Source organism: Danio rerio, chromosome 16 (assembly GCF_049306965.1).
Source record: "Danio rerio strain Tuebingen ecotype United States chromosome 16, GRCz12tu, whole genome shotgun sequence".
Lineage (NCBI taxonomy): Eukaryota > Metazoa > Chordata > Actinopteri > Cypriniformes > Danionidae > Danio > Danio rerio.
This window is the reverse complement of record NC_133191.1, coordinates 55,975,623-55,991,016: the sequence shown is the minus strand read 5'-3', so window position 1 is coordinate 55,991,016 and position 15,394 is coordinate 55,975,623. Positions and strand designations below refer to the sequence as shown.

Genomic DNA, 15,394 nt, shown 5'->3' with positions numbered 1-15,394 from the left:
CATTAAGGTTGAGGCTGCCTGATATATCTGACACTAGATCACCAAACCAGTGTCAATGATTTCAAATGGAGTTTAATATTGAAGCTGGAAGCTGAAGAAGAATGCATTTACTTGAATGATATGATAACATTGGGGCAGAAAAACTGTATTTAATCTGGAATCTGAGGGTTAAAAACAATCTAAATACTAAGAAAGTTACTTTTATACTTGTCCATATGAAATGCTCAGCAATGCACTTTACTAAAGACACATTGAGTTTTGATATACTTACAGCACGAAAATAAACAAAATATGTCTGATTAATTTTGACATAAAAATACATAATTTTGACTATTCATTAATTTTCCTTATCTATCAGGGGTCATCACAGCGGAATGAACCGCCAACTATTCCAGCATTTGTTTTATGAAGTAGATGCCTTTCCAGCACCAGCCCAGCAGGGGCGGACTGGCCATCTGGCAATTCTGGCAAATGCCAGAAGGGCCGGACCAATTTTTAAATGTGGGCCGGTCAGTTTTTTTTTATTTATTTATTTATTTTTTTAAATATGTATTGTTTTTAAGTGCAGACAGCTTTTATCTCTTGCTAGATGTGATATTATGATGATGATAATAATAATAATAATAAATGTTAAGCATTTGGCCCAATCGGCAACTGCCACCTGGTTTCAAGATGGGCCGACCCAATCCAAGGTTAACCGGACATAATCAAAATCTGGTAAAAATGTCATATTATATCACCATCTTAACACCATAATAAATAGTCAATGTGCGTGTCCGTGGGTGGGGCTGTGTCGGTGTGGTAATGTGGGCTGATGTGGCAACAGTGCCAGGGCTGAATTTTTGTCCCAGTCCGCCCCTGCAGCCCAGTACTGGGAAACACACACACACACACACACAACGGCCAATTTAGTTAATCAATTCACCTATAGCGCATGTGTTTGGACTGTGGGGGAAACCGGAGCAAACCCACGCCAACATGGGGAGAACATGCAAACTCCACACAGAAATGCCATCTGGCGGGGACTCAAACCAGTGACCTTTTTGCTGTGAGGCCACAGTGCTAACCACTGAGCCACCGTGCCACCCTAATTTTGACTAATACAGTGTATGTTTGCCTATTGCCTAAAATATATTCGAAAGACTAATGTCAGAATCAGAATCAGAAAGAGCTTTATTGCCAGGTATGTTCACACATACGAGGAATTTCTTTCCTGACAGAGGTTCTACAGTGCAACAGACTTACAGAGACAAGACAAAAAACAGAAAATAAATATATCTAGAGCTGCAACCATTTATTTTATTTTCATTTATTTTATGTTAATAATGGATTAATCTGTCGATTATTTTTTCGAGCAATCGATTAATCGGATTATTAAAAAGCATTAATTTCCAACCGATTATTCAGAAAAGCTCATCCCTGAGCTGGTATACCAGTTCACATAAACGTGTAAGTGATCGTGATCTATAACGTGAGATGGTTGTCATCCATCTTTACTTGCGGCCGCACGTTTGCCTCATTCATAAAAAGCAGAACACGCAGGATTCAGCACGTAAATTCACCAGCTACTCTCCAAATAAATGCAAGTAAGTGGATGGTAAACTTAGAGAAGAATAGATTCAACTTTATAGTTACTTTCACTATGTGTAATGTGTATCTGACATAAATAAAACACATCGGCAAATTATATTTGAATGGACTTCTTTGTGTGTTTTACAAACTCTAAATGCCTTGTTTTTCTAGTAAGCGTGTGTATTTACATGTCTAAAACCTAAATTAAGCATTAGTCGATTAAAATGCTGTATAATTGTGATAATATGACACGTCTTTCTCAGCGGGGTTAAGTTGGTTTTGTTTTAGAAAAAAGAAAAAGAAAAAAAAAGAATGATGGTCCCTTCCTGAGAGCTCTGCTCAGCGCGACCTCTCTCTAATTTAGCGCCAGACATCGCGCCATAGCTCAGTTAGATTTTTTTCAGTTGCTGCTCTATAGGTAAATGAGCTGACGCTAACTTGTCATGCTTGTCAAGCTGGATAACGAGTAAAACATCAGCACCAGGGACTTTCTGGTCCTCACTTCAAAACGGAACAAAAGTAGGACCCTGCTGTTGAACTCCTTTCCTCTTCAGCCCTGACTATGAGGCACCAAACTCTTGTGTCAGTGCGAAAGAGAGACCGTGTTCACTCCGCTCTGCACTGCACTGAACTAACATCCCCATGTCGCGCGACACAACAAACCAATAATGAAATTCGTTGCCAAGTCTTTAAGTAATCGATTTTTATCAATTGAATCGACTCGTTGTTGCAGCCCTAAATATATTTTAAAAATAGAAGTAAGTAGTGAATACAAATATACAAACTGACAAGTGTATGTACAGGTATATTACTATTACTCATTCATTCATTTTCTTGTCGGCTTAGTCCCTTTAATAATCCGGGGTCGCCACAGCGGAATGAACCGCCAACTTATCCAGCAAGTTTTTACGCAGCGGATGCCCTTCCAGCCACAACCCATCTCTGGGAAACAAACATACACACATTCACACACACACACACACACACATACACTACAGACAATTTAGCCTACCCAATTCACCTGTACCGCATGTCTTTGGACTGTGGGGGAAACCGGAGCACCCAGAGGAAACCCACGCGAATGCAGGGAGAACATGCAAACTCCACACATAAACGCCAACTGAGCCGTGGCTCGAACCAGCGACCTTCTTGCTGTGAGGCGACAGCACTACCTACTGCGCCACTGCTTCGCCCTATATCACTATTATATACCACATTATAATGTGTGCAAATTGGCATGTAAAGTGTGTTGTTGAATAAGTGTATATATGTATAAAAAGTGTATAGCGAGTAGGGCTGTGCAATTATTCGAAAATCCGATTTCAATTTTGGCTTGTAACGATTATGAAAAACCATTAATCGAAATAAACGATTATTCCAGCATATCCCGCCCCCTTTCCAGTTGTACATGTGTTGCTGTGCAAAGCTCAGTTCCACGTGAAAATGACTAAAAGCATGTGCTGTAATGTAACTTTTGCAGCACAGGATGCGCATCATTTATATTTTTAAAAGCGCAAAAGAGCACGTGATGTTGTGTGTGTGTGAGCTACGTGCTCAGCCTCGGACAGGTAGCGCATGTGTGTGTGTGTGTGTGCGCGCCACGCTTGCCCTCGGACAGCAGCACACACCCAAATCTAATGGCCTCTTATGCCTAGTTCAGACTGCGTGATTTTAGCCCTGATTTTGGCTCGCCGACAGGTTTTGAGAAATCGCCGACAAATGCCTGAAATCACAGGCGAATCGCTGCTCGTGCACGTGAGTGACAATCACACAGTGTGAACTATCAAAGACGCGATCTGAGAGAATCGCCGATGAGTCGCCGATGCCTGTGAGATATTTGGCGTGCTGAATATCTGGAGCTGTCGGCGATTCAAATCATGCCGTGTGAATTGAGTTTTGACTGAAAATAACATCAGCGATCACCTACAGCCAATGAGAGAGCAGCATTCACTTGCGTGTGCGTGTGTGTATACCTGCTGCAGGCCAGCGGGAGGCTGGGGAGAAGTTAAAAGCGCTCTTTTTCGGTTTATTTTGGACCCACGAAATGGAGGAAAAACTAGTTTGATAGGACACAGGAGCAACCGTGTCTGTTTGACGTTTAATACAGAAAGAAATTAGTTTATTATCAATGTTGAGGAGAAATGGCTAATTCCCTTTAAACCCAGGTGAGCAAACATGTACATGTTCTACCCCATTAAAGGCTTCTTTCTCATTATGTAGTTAATAACAAAAGATATACTACATGTTTTTGGCTGTGAGACGTAGTTTGTACGAAGTTGTCGGCGATTCTCCCTATAGCAAAGTCATGCAATGTAAATGTCCATGTCGCCGAACCATCTTGCAGTGTAAACAAAGCAGCGACGAAACGCTAGCCCAGATAGTCAAGCAGTGTGAAAACATCTGTGACACGACTAGTTTGAAAATCATGCAGTCTGAACTCGGCATTAATGTGAGCGCTTTAATGGTGAAATACATGCACATTTGTGTCAGAGCGCAGTGTTTAGTGATTATTCATATTAACCCTCATTTGTTTAATAAACACACAAGTTGAGAATTAAAAGACATGTGAAAGAGAAACCATATCAGAGCCGCACTATTCCTAAAGTGACAGCGTGCGGTATTACTGCTGCTGCCAACTGTTTTCATCATTAATCAATAGTAAAATCAAAAATACAGTGAAGATGCTTAAAGCGCAGTTTAAACATGACAGATTTAATAGCTCATTTCTAATAACTGATTAATTTTATTTTTGCTATGATGACAGTACATTATATTTTACTAGGTGTTTTTCAAGATACTAGTATTCAGCTTAAAGTGACACAAAGGCTTATCTAGGGTAAATAGACAAGTCATTGTATATCAGTAGTTTCTTCTGCAGACAATCAAACATCTATATTGCTTGAGGGGGGTAATAATGTCGAGCTATTAAAATAGGTTTCAAAATATTTAAACCTGCTTTTAATCTAGCTGAAATAAAACAAATAAGGCTTTCTCCAGAAGAAAAAAATATTATAGGAAATACTGTAAAAAATCATCTGTTTAACATCATTTGGGAAATATTTATATATAAAAATAAACTCACAGGATGATGAATAATTTTGACTTCAACTGATAATCGTTTTGAATTACAATTATGACCACAATAATCGTGATTATTTTTTTTCCCATAATCGAGCAGCCCTTATAGCAAGTAGTGGTGTTCATCAGATGGATTGCCTGAGGGAAGGGTTTCTGTAGACCAAATGTAGAATTTAAATATCATGAAAGTAAACGTTGAAAAATAACAAGAAAACGTCTGTAGCTGCATTGCTGATCCCCAACTGCTTAAACAAGTGGTGTTTTCTGAGTTTAGACCCCCTGTTGCTCCAGTCCTTCTGAAAGTCCCTAAATCCAAATCCATCTCATGCTCAACACCTGTTCAGAATTCTTTCCCGGAACTTTCCCAAACAATAGCTGCTTTTCCCGGACAGTCTGACATCTGGAAAATGTTGCAGTTCCCCTTTTGACTGGATTTATAGCGAAGGCTTTCAGAGGGGGGTCTAGATACATAAGCGGCAATGTGGTGGAGCGGTAAAAATCCATCTTAGATATGTGTATGAGATCTCTTTCAAATTAGAGCCTCACATTTGCATCTTTGTTGTGGTGTTTTGATTTTTTTAAGTGGAAGCAAAAAAAAATCTGCTTTTAGTTGCTCTAAATGCCTTCTCCTCATAGTGAAACTGGCAACACACGATGAAAGTTCTGCAGTTGTTCCCGTTTACTAGGTCACAGGGATATATACACACTTCAAATGCTCTGTATTGTGTCTTTTTTCCTGCGAGGGAGTACAAAAATAGTATTTGATGCGTCATGCTTTGAATGTATTCCCTTTGAGAACCAACCATGCAGTCAAAACTGTTTTAGGCTCAAACTCTTGCCTTGCAATCACATTCCCTGGGTTTTTATTGCTGTGATGCAGTAAAACTATGCAGATGAAATGCAGTGAAGGTTTTTATAGGCTGATTTCGGGGTCTCAAATATGGGCATAGTCATGCATTATTTAGCAAGGCCCTCAAGGAATGCAAATGTAGCATGCGGGTTAAGCTAATGCTGATGGTGAAGGCTGTTACCTCTGCAGTCTGAATGCACATTTAATAGACTTTCTAAATGCATCTGAATGTAAATGGGTACAATTGTACATTATAATGTCAATCCAAGCCTCGCAGTGCATGTCATGAATTATGCATATTAGTACAGGGCTAAAACTGTTTTTGTGCAGGACAGCAGATTTATACGAGTGAGCAGTTATTTAGGACTAATTCGATGGGTGAGCACTGTGAAGTCAACTCAGTCCATGCATGAGCTAATGGCACTGCCTGCGGCCCCAGACATCAATTTCTGGCAACTCCATCAAAAGGCTACAGGGAGTTCTATCTGTGCTGCCATATGGCTTATGATTTACACGAGCCGATCTCCCTTGAGAAATGCTTAGAAACTAAACAGTGCCTCTATGTTTTTTGTCTCCGCAGGGATCCAGGTGTACAGGGAGAAGGACAGGACCTAAGTCTATCAATCTCCGAAGTTGCCCCGGTGCCAGATCTATAGGTCAGCCCAACCGTAACGCCGCAGGACAATAGGAGCCCAACCCAAAGACCTCAGACTGCTATCAAAAAGCAAATAATCAAGCTCATTAGCTCTCTTCCCCTTAGACGACCTTCTCTGAAAAGATCAACAGAAGAAAGGAAGTTAAAAGAGCCGAAACAAGGGGGGAGAGAAAGAGAAAAATGAACACTGACAGCTATTTCTGATACTCTGTGGTGAAGAGAACGTCTCATTTGAGATCTGTGACCTTGGATTGTGACAAAAAGGATTTCCCCATGCCCTTATGTATCTCTGGTTTAAACACTGAATTTAGGCATTGGATTGTTTCCAAAAGCACACAGTGAAGAGGTTAGCTGCAGAAAGTTATTGCAGATTCTCCAAATGCCTAAACATCTACATGTATAGGGATCCTATAAATGGATCCCTAAAGTGATATCTATACTGCTAGTATTCTGAGATTGACAGATTGACGTTTCATTCCTTCTTTTTAGAGGGCAAAGCAACTGCTTTGTCTTTTCAGTTTGGATGAATTTTTCCAGAACTCAAAAATGAAGCCCTTAACTCCCATTGGTTCGCCTTCACCACTGCGCCTCCTAAACAAGGGGCCTGATTACCTGCGTAGGCAGATGGACGCCGGAAGCAGAGGCCGTTCGATCAGCGCCGTAGAACGACTTGAAGCTGACAAGGCAAAGTACGTCAAGACACAACAGGTTATAAACACCAAGCAGGAACCTGTGTTAGTTCCCTGTGCAACCCCTCCACCAGTCCCGCGTCGCAACCTCACCACCTCCACTCCATCAACACCCGTTCTCCTGCCCCGAAATCAAATGGTGCCTTTCTCCGCACCATCATTTTCAAGGGAGGAAAATGAGGATGACTCCAGGAAAGAGAACTGCCGGAATGAATCTGATGTGGAAACAAACAATAATGCAAACAAGCCTCCAGTTCTTTCCCCAAGAACTCCATTAGTGGCTCCACATAGTGCGCCAATAATGCGCAGAAGCAACGGCAAGCGCATGCTGCGTCCAGACTCTCTGGTCATTTACAGACAGAAGAAAGAATGCAAAAGTCCCGGCGAAAACATCAACGGTAACATAGAGGTCAAGGGATACAGCTTCGTGCGACGGCTCTTCCAGGGATCCATGCGAGAAAAGAGTAGCATCAATGATGTGGCTCAAAAAACGGTGATAAACGAGGAGAAGGCTTCATCCTCTAGAGACGAGGATTCTCGAATGTCCTGGTCCAATGACAAAGACACTGTCGATGGTGGAGTCGAGACCAGACGTTCAAGCAAATCTGAGCGAGAACACTCATCGGCAGAGATGCAAAACAACAACGAGGAGAAGCAACCGAAGATTTGTTTACGAAATAGCACAAGGAACTCTAACAATAATGACATGGACCCTTGGAAGCCCGTCATTCCTTGGAAGCGCACCAACATGAAACGCTCAAAGTCAGAATTGCGACTTCGGTGCTCGCTAGCTATATCTGAGCAGGAGCGCTTCTTTGATTACTGTGGATTAGACTTTGATATGGTGGAGAGGCTCGGACCAGAGAACTTTCTAGCTGGTGCCAGTTCAGTCGACACGCTCTCGCTGCTACTTAGGAGTGTCGGAGGAGGCGGATCGGAGCCTAGTGAGTTTTCCAGACACTCTGGAGAAGGGATTTTCCAAGAGGAACTTGCAGAGCAGATTCCGACAGGTGTGTCTATTATTGAGAGGAATGCGCGCGTCATTAAGTGGCTCTACGGTTGCAGGAGCGCAGCCCAGGAAGGTCCTAAAGAGTCTACTGTTTGACTATTACTGTAGCTGAACCTAAGATTTCCAAGAACCATGTTTCAATATGGAAAACACTCTCCGTGTGCTGTATTTACTTCATGTGAGACATCTGGGGCCTGTACAATAATGTTTATTAGCTGGCTAGCCAGTTACTTTTTAGTTTAGATGGCACCAATATTGGGTTTTAGGTAACATTAAGGTAACTTGACTTTAATCACTTTTTTTGCCATGATGTTATGGAGCAGCTTAACTATACCTTCATGGTACCCAAGACCCAGAATTGGTGCAAAGTAAACAGAAACTCAACTGGCTAGCCAGCTATTCTTGCTTCATTTCCCCTGCATTTAAGAGATTTGTTTTGCTCTACTTATCTAGTATGAGAACATTGTTGTTTTGTGAAAAGTTGCGATTTCACTGGCACAGTGCAATTGCAGGGGATTGAGCATTTTAAATACATTCATTCCGAGGATTGGTGTGAACGTTCATGTTGTGCATGAAGCTCAACTTCCATATGAATGAACTGTAAATGATCGCTCAACTGGGCTCGCAACGTGCCAGTAAAAACGCACTGCAAGTCAAACTGACATGTTTTAATGACCTTAACTGTGGCTTTGTCGGAAATCGGCCCTTATAGCCTCATTGACTTAGTTTACTAATAAAGTCCACTCAATGGTGTGCTGATGTAAACAAGTAACCCAATTTGGACCCACAATTTGGCCGCCAACTCCTGGAAAAGCTCTCACTGTGTTCCATTCAGAAGGGCTCATCCCTATGCCCTAATCCCTTCTAAGGGGTGTACCCTCCAGAGTGACAGCAGGATTAGGGAATTGGGATGAGCCCTTCTGAATGGAACGTATGTCAGACACCAAACTTCTTCCCTGCGCAAGGGATCATGGGGGCCTGAAGTGTGCATCAGTTGTACCCTTCAAAATCATTCATACCGAAGGGCCCTTTGAAGTGGCCAATTTTAAACACTTCTGTTTGGAACAACACATCAATATGGTGGCCATAATTGTTTGTACTCCAAAGAGCCCTTTGAAGAGCAATATTTGTACTGGGTTCCATTCAGAAGGGTTCATCCCTATGCTCAAATTCAAGGGTGCACAAACTCGATCCTGGAGAGCCAGTGTCCTGCATAGTTTAGCTCCAACTTTCTTCAACACAGCTGCCTGGAAGTTTGTGGTATACCTAGAAAGAGTTTGATTAGCTGATTCAGGTGTTTAATTGGGGTAGTTCTAAACTCTGCAGGACGCCAGTCCTCCAGGATCGATTTTGACCCCATGCCCTAATCCCTTTGGAGTATCCGAATTGAGTGCAGTGTGTGACAAACATATTCCCTGCTTATAGGATTAAAGCCTGAAGTATCCAATCAGTTGTATTTTATAAAATCCTTCATTTCAAAGGGCCCTACAAAGTGGCCAGTTTTGAGCACTTTGGAGCGAAAAAAATAAAATAAAATCAGGGCCTCCATATTGAAGTACAATTCCAAACCAAAGTGCCGTTCAGAGGGCAACATTTGCACTGGGTTCCATTCGGAAAGGTTCATCCCTATGCCCTAATCCCTCTAAGGCAGGGGTCACCAATCCTGGTCCTGGAGGGCCGGTGTCCCTGCAGGGTTTAGCTCCAACTTGCCTCAACACACCTGCCTGGATGTTTCAAGTATACCAAGTAAGAGCTTGATTAGCTTGTTCAGGTGTGTTTGATTAGGGTTTGAGCAAAAATCTGCAGGACACCGGCCCTCCAGGAACAAGTTTGGTGACCACTGCTCTAAGGGGATCACAGCACAGGAATGAGCCCTTCCAAATTGAGTGCAGTGTGTGACACCAAAGACCATGTATGTTTTCAAAATCCTTCATTCGAAAGGGCCCAAACTCAAAACTCGCCACTTTGGTTTGGAATGCTACTTCAATATGGTCGCCATGATTGTTTTCACTCCGAAATGCCCTTGCAATTCTATCCCATTTGTAACACACTGACAGTATACCATTTAGAACACCATCAGAAATCATTCAAAACCACGCTATTGCTTATAAATGTTACAGTGCATTATGGGATTGAATGAGGGGCTTTTTAGTACACTATATAAAAGGTAAATGGGGTGACAGAGATGCGTCTTTACTGAGGTTATCAATTGTACATAGAAAGACACAAGTTCTTGTTACTTCTGTCCAGAAACAAGTGTTATTTGTTGAGTGTAACTTAAGAACGTGTCATCCGATGAATAATTTAACATTAAAAACCTCTAAGCTTTTCTCTGGGGCTGGGAAACCAATGCATGAGTGTTAACTGAACCATGTGTACCTCATTTCCCAACTGTCCCAGTTTAGTTTGTGTGTTGCCGTTTTTTCCTTAAACGCAGGCGTTGGAACAAACACACAGAGCGCCCCTGTGGGGATATTAATGCACTGAGTTGGAGAAAGAGAGAGGGCGAGAGAGCTTTATATATTGCTATGAAACATATTTTTAACACTGAGTGTGTGTGGGCAAATAAATATGCAGGGCCTTGACAACAAGCTGATTTGGAGTTTCATTGTGCCAAAGAAATGAGTACTGATGTACAATCTGTTCCAAACCCTATCGAGACGCTTTAAACGAGTGAAGCTCGCAGAGTTTATGACTTAGTAAATGTCAGGCGAAAAAGCAGATTTTTTATGATAAATATTTTAGTACAGAACTTTATACGTATTTTCAGCGTGATCTCACGAGGAAATGTAAGTATTTTATGCTTTGCCAGTTTATTGGCTAATTCGTACAAATTCATATTAGTTCAGTCATATGTCAAAATTTTCGTACGATTTGATAAAGGAGGCGTGGCAGCCAATCCCGCCCCAAAAACCCATCGTCATTGGGGGATAAGCAAATCATTCGAAATTGTACGAATGAGATTGTACAAATTCATAAAATTAGCCGCTAAAATCAAAAAAAGTTATGAATTGCCATGAGATAGCCCTGGTATTTTTCCTCTTAAAAAATAATTAGTATTGTAGCAGCTTTTCAATAATAAATAAATAAATAAATAAATAAATAAATAAATAAATAACGCTATTGTTGGTAGAGCAAGTACGTTTTTTTAAGCGTAAAAGTCAGAGTCCGTAGGCAAAATAGATGCAAATAAAACGTGTTTATTTTCCAATCAACAGAATTCCTCCATCAATTTTCCTTAATCTATAATGCACACTTCTCTGTTACCTTAAGTTGTTAGGTTACGGTCTGACCCTTGTGGCCAATCGCCAATATACAATGTATGGCTCCTACAACTATCATATGTTTTCTATAGGGATTTACATAAGACAACAACTAAAGGCTCTGTACTTCTGCATCAAGCACACTCTTATAGTCCGACGCAGACTTTGCACGATCGCATAGCTCTCGCCGTGTCTTACGCCAACGCACACCTCCCAAAAAAATGTAACTTTGTGTTCATCTTATGATTAAAGTTGTTGCATGTCTCCCAGTTCCCGCCTCTGAATGAGCGAGTTTGAGCTACCTGTACAATAAAGCCTGATTTATACTTCTGCGTCAGGTGACCGGCGTAACCCACGGCGCATGCAACGCGCGTGGCTGTGCATTTATACTTCTGCGCGCTGTCTCTGTTGGTCTGCATTAACACTTCCTAAACGCTAGTTGGCAGTGAGGTGTAAATGTTCCTCTGTGTCGAGTTTCTTCGCTGCTTTATTGCTTTTCCTGAACACTTCCGGGATGTACAAGTGGCTCAAACTCGCTCATTTTGAGGCAGGAACCGGCGGACGTGCAGCAACTTTAACTATGAGGTAAACACAAAACAAAACTTTCCATCCGGAGCTCCTTCACGGGACTCCACACTTGTAAACAATCGCTCGCACCATTCGCGCGGCTCTTGGTCCCGCCCAGAATCGTCAGCGCTACCAAGCCGACCAATCACAGAGCTTACGCTACGCGTCGTTGCGACGTGTATTTACAATTTTTGAGAGGTGCACGTCAGTGACGGCCACGGCGAAGGGCTATGCGTCAGCACCGTAGCATACGCCGGCGTTTGACGCAGAAGTATAAATCAGCCTTAAGGTAGTGGCTGTTTCTCAATTCCAAGAACGCAGAGAGTGGACTTGCAGTCTTGTGGAGACCGGTCTTGCCAGGTGTCCTCAGAAGAACCAATTTGGAAGACCACGAGAACAGAGAACGCATCCTGTGAGAAATGAGATGCTGCATTTGTTCTGATGGTCACGTGACCTTCACGCATTTTAAATGGTAAAATATTTAAAAATACAGCATTCGATTTATTGTTTTTCCCCCTTTTCAAAATATATACTCTGCATAAAGAGTTATATATTATAAATATATACATTATAAATATATGTTGCACAACATAAATAAAACAGATTTTAATGCGAATTTCAGCAGACAACCACCCTAAATGTGTTTGTTCCTTTATTAAGATGTCCATGGTAATGTTTACTTTCACCGCTTCAGTTAAGGAAACTCCTGAGGTTAATAAGTTAGTTCTCTGAACTTTAATAAAAACTTTAAATAAAACGCTGCGCTTCCCATCTCCAGTCGCAATGACTTCTGGGACTTCCAGAGCGAGTTCAGTGCTCAAGTCTGCATCGGTGCGTCCTCGATATCAAGAACACATCTGGGAAGTTTCATGCGTCCTCTGTTCTTGCGATCTTGAGTATTGGAACAGAACTTTGGCAGGTGATGATGACGTTACACGAGAACACAAGATCGCTGAAGAACGCATATTGAGAAAGGCCAGTGTTTAGAATAAACAAAACACCAGCGAAGAAACTCGACACAGAGGAACATGAAAACCTACTGACAGCTACTGATTCAGAAGTGTTATTGCAGAGCAACACAAACAGCATGCAGAAATAAAAATGCATGGTTACGCGGAAGGCTTGCGACATGGGTCACGCTGATCACGATGAAAAAGTATATATATCTGCCTTAATGCTGACGCAGTGACGCGTAGCGCTAGCTTTTTGATTGGTCGGCTTGGTAGCGGTGACGATTGTGGGAGCGGTGCTGTAGCCACGGGCCTGAAGGAGCACTCAACGCAGAAGTTTAAACCAGGCATAAGGTGTCAGTGTAATAATACCTCATATACAGTGTTCAGCATAAATGAGTACAAAATTCTTTGAAAATGTGTATTTTTATCATTTTCTCAGTAAATATAGACAATATATTGTGGTGCGTTTAAACTAAACAGTTGTATTTTATTCATTAAAATACAAGGGTGGTCACTTGACATCGGTGGTAATTTATTTATTAATCCGGGGTTATTAGTCCCTTTATTAATCCAGGGTCGCCACAGCAGAATGAACCGCCAACTTATCCAGCAAGTTTTTACGCAGCGGACGCCCTTCCAGCCGACACCCATCTCTAGGAAACATCCACACACACATTCACACACACACTCATACACTACGGACAATTTAGCCTACCCAATTCACCTGTACCGCATGTCTTTGGACTGTGGGGGAAACCGGAGCACCCGGAGGAAACCCACACGAAGGCAGGGAGAACATGCAAACTCCACACAGAAACCACAATAACAATAGCAAATAATAGCAATAAATAAGCCAAATGTTAGTCGGATGAGGCACAACGTTTCATATTTCACATAAATATTTGGACATCACTTTCACAAAAGCTATCTGAAGCGATACAGCAGACACTTTACATTTAATGTTCTCCTAAAATCATTTAGTAAGTTATTACCTATATCTAACAACCATTCATCCATTTTCCTTCAGCTTAGTCCCTTTATTAATCAGGGGTCGCCACAGCGGAATGAACCGCCAACTTATCCAGCATGTTTTACACAGCGGATGCCCTTCTAGCTGCAACCCAGTACTGGGAAACACCCATACACTCTTATTCACACACATACACTACAGACAATTTAGCTCATTCAATTCCCCTATAGCGTGTTTGGACTATGGAGGAAACCGGAGCACCCGGAGGAAACCTACACCAACATGGGAAGAACATGCAAACTCCACACAGAAATGCCAACTGACCCAGCAGGGACTCAAACGTGAGACCTTCTTGCTGTGAGGCCACCTATACCCAGCATGTTCTGCTTTTTAAAATGCAGATCAGACACATCCATGTATTACAAAGAAGAACCAAATTGAATTAAAACATATCTGCTGATTAGGGTTTGGAACAGCGTTTTTTTTTTTGTTTTTTATCAAAAACTGAAATATGCAAAGTGTTCAACTTTCATCCCCACATTATCCGAACTGCATTTCTGTGTGTTGCTTTCATTACTGTAATGTCAACCGATGGTTGTTTGCACACTTGTCTCGAGGAAAAGCATTTTTTTTTTAATCCAGAAGTCAGTCAGACGAGGCACTTGATGCTTTAGTGTTTAACTCAGAAATAACCTGATGCAAAAACACACACATCTGTCTGAAAGCTTCACACAGACACTGATTCTTCTGTCGCAACCCACATAGCAAAATTTCTCTGGCCCAGCTCTGGCCCCACAATCAGGTTTTGCTTGGCCCACATGCCGCAGTGAATTACGGTACATGACTGTACCAAATCTGGCTTCCAGACAAGGGCCAAACACAGACCATATCTGGGCCAAGTCTCAGCCAAGTTAATAACTCATAACTGGGCCTGAACTGAGCCAGATAGGTTGGTGTGTCACGATTGCAATGAAATTGATAAACTCATGGAGTGATGCGCTTTAGGCACACTATGGGCACGCTTTTTCTCAAAGTGACCTGATTGGTAGAATTTTTTTCTTTACTCAAAAAGGATTTTAGTGTATTTTAAATGTGGGTCAAGACTGGCCAAACTCACATGGCCCACTTATCAAATTTTTAAATCTGGGCCAAATACTACGTTTTTCATCTGGCCCAAATCTTGTGTGCCACCTTAAAAACGGTGCCACCTCTGCCAAACCCGGGCCATGTTTGGCCCACATGCTGTATGCCAGTGCCGGATGAATGCCTGCTGTGCCAGCTTTTTGCCAAATCTGGGCCAGAATTCTTTGCTACTAGGGAATGAATACTGCTGATAAATGAAGCACAGATCTGAAGGAAACACTGTGATCTTTTCTTTTTCCTTCCCCAATGTCTAAAGATGCATTGAGTCTTCCAGAGCACCGCATGTTATTTTACTGTATGTTTCTGTAAAGAAGAGTTTAGATTTCAACTCCAAAGAGATATTATAGAAGATACAAATAAAGTCCTATTTCTGAAGCACTGTATTCATTTGTGTTTTTGTGTCACATGGATTTTAAAGTTTTCAAATGAGCTCCTCTTTCTTTTTCCTCTTCTTTCTTTTTTCTTTTGACTTATCTATTACTACCAATGCTGAATTCTGGACTCAAATTTGCAAAAAACATTCTCCATGACTAAAAATGCTAACTTACAACTTAAACAGTACAGAGTACTTCACAGATTAACTGGGCAGAAAGTTTTTTAAATAATTTTTAATATTTGTATTTGAAAAAATTAATACAAAATATA

The 15,394-nt window shown here is 41.6% G+C and overlaps 1 protein-coding gene and 1 long non-coding RNA gene across 6 annotated transcripts in view; both read left to right on the top strand.

The window, feature by feature from the left end:
• Positions 1 to 10,444, top strand: part of fam110d (family with sequence similarity 110 member D) — a 37,201-nt gene extending 26,757 nt beyond the window's left edge. The window contains exons 2-3 of one of the 5 annotated variants that reach the window (XR_012391601.1): positions 6,081 to 9,500; positions 9,676 to 10,444. Coding sequence is in view for 1 of the 5 variants with exons in the window: in NM_001082926.1 (NP_001076395.1) it covers positions 6,702 to 7,949 (1,248 nt within the window). In the remaining 4 variants the exon portion in view is untranslated. 5 annotated transcript variants of the gene reach the window in all.
• Positions 10,445 to 13,386: 2,942 nt separating this feature from the next.
• On the top strand, positions 13,387 to 15,124 carry LOC141378111 (uncharacterized). Its single transcript, XR_012391803.1, has 2 exons — positions 13,387 to 14,281; positions 14,709 to 15,124. It is a non-coding gene; the product is annotated as an uncharacterized lncRNA (long non-coding RNA).
• Positions 15,125 to 15,394: the final 270 nt, after the last annotated feature.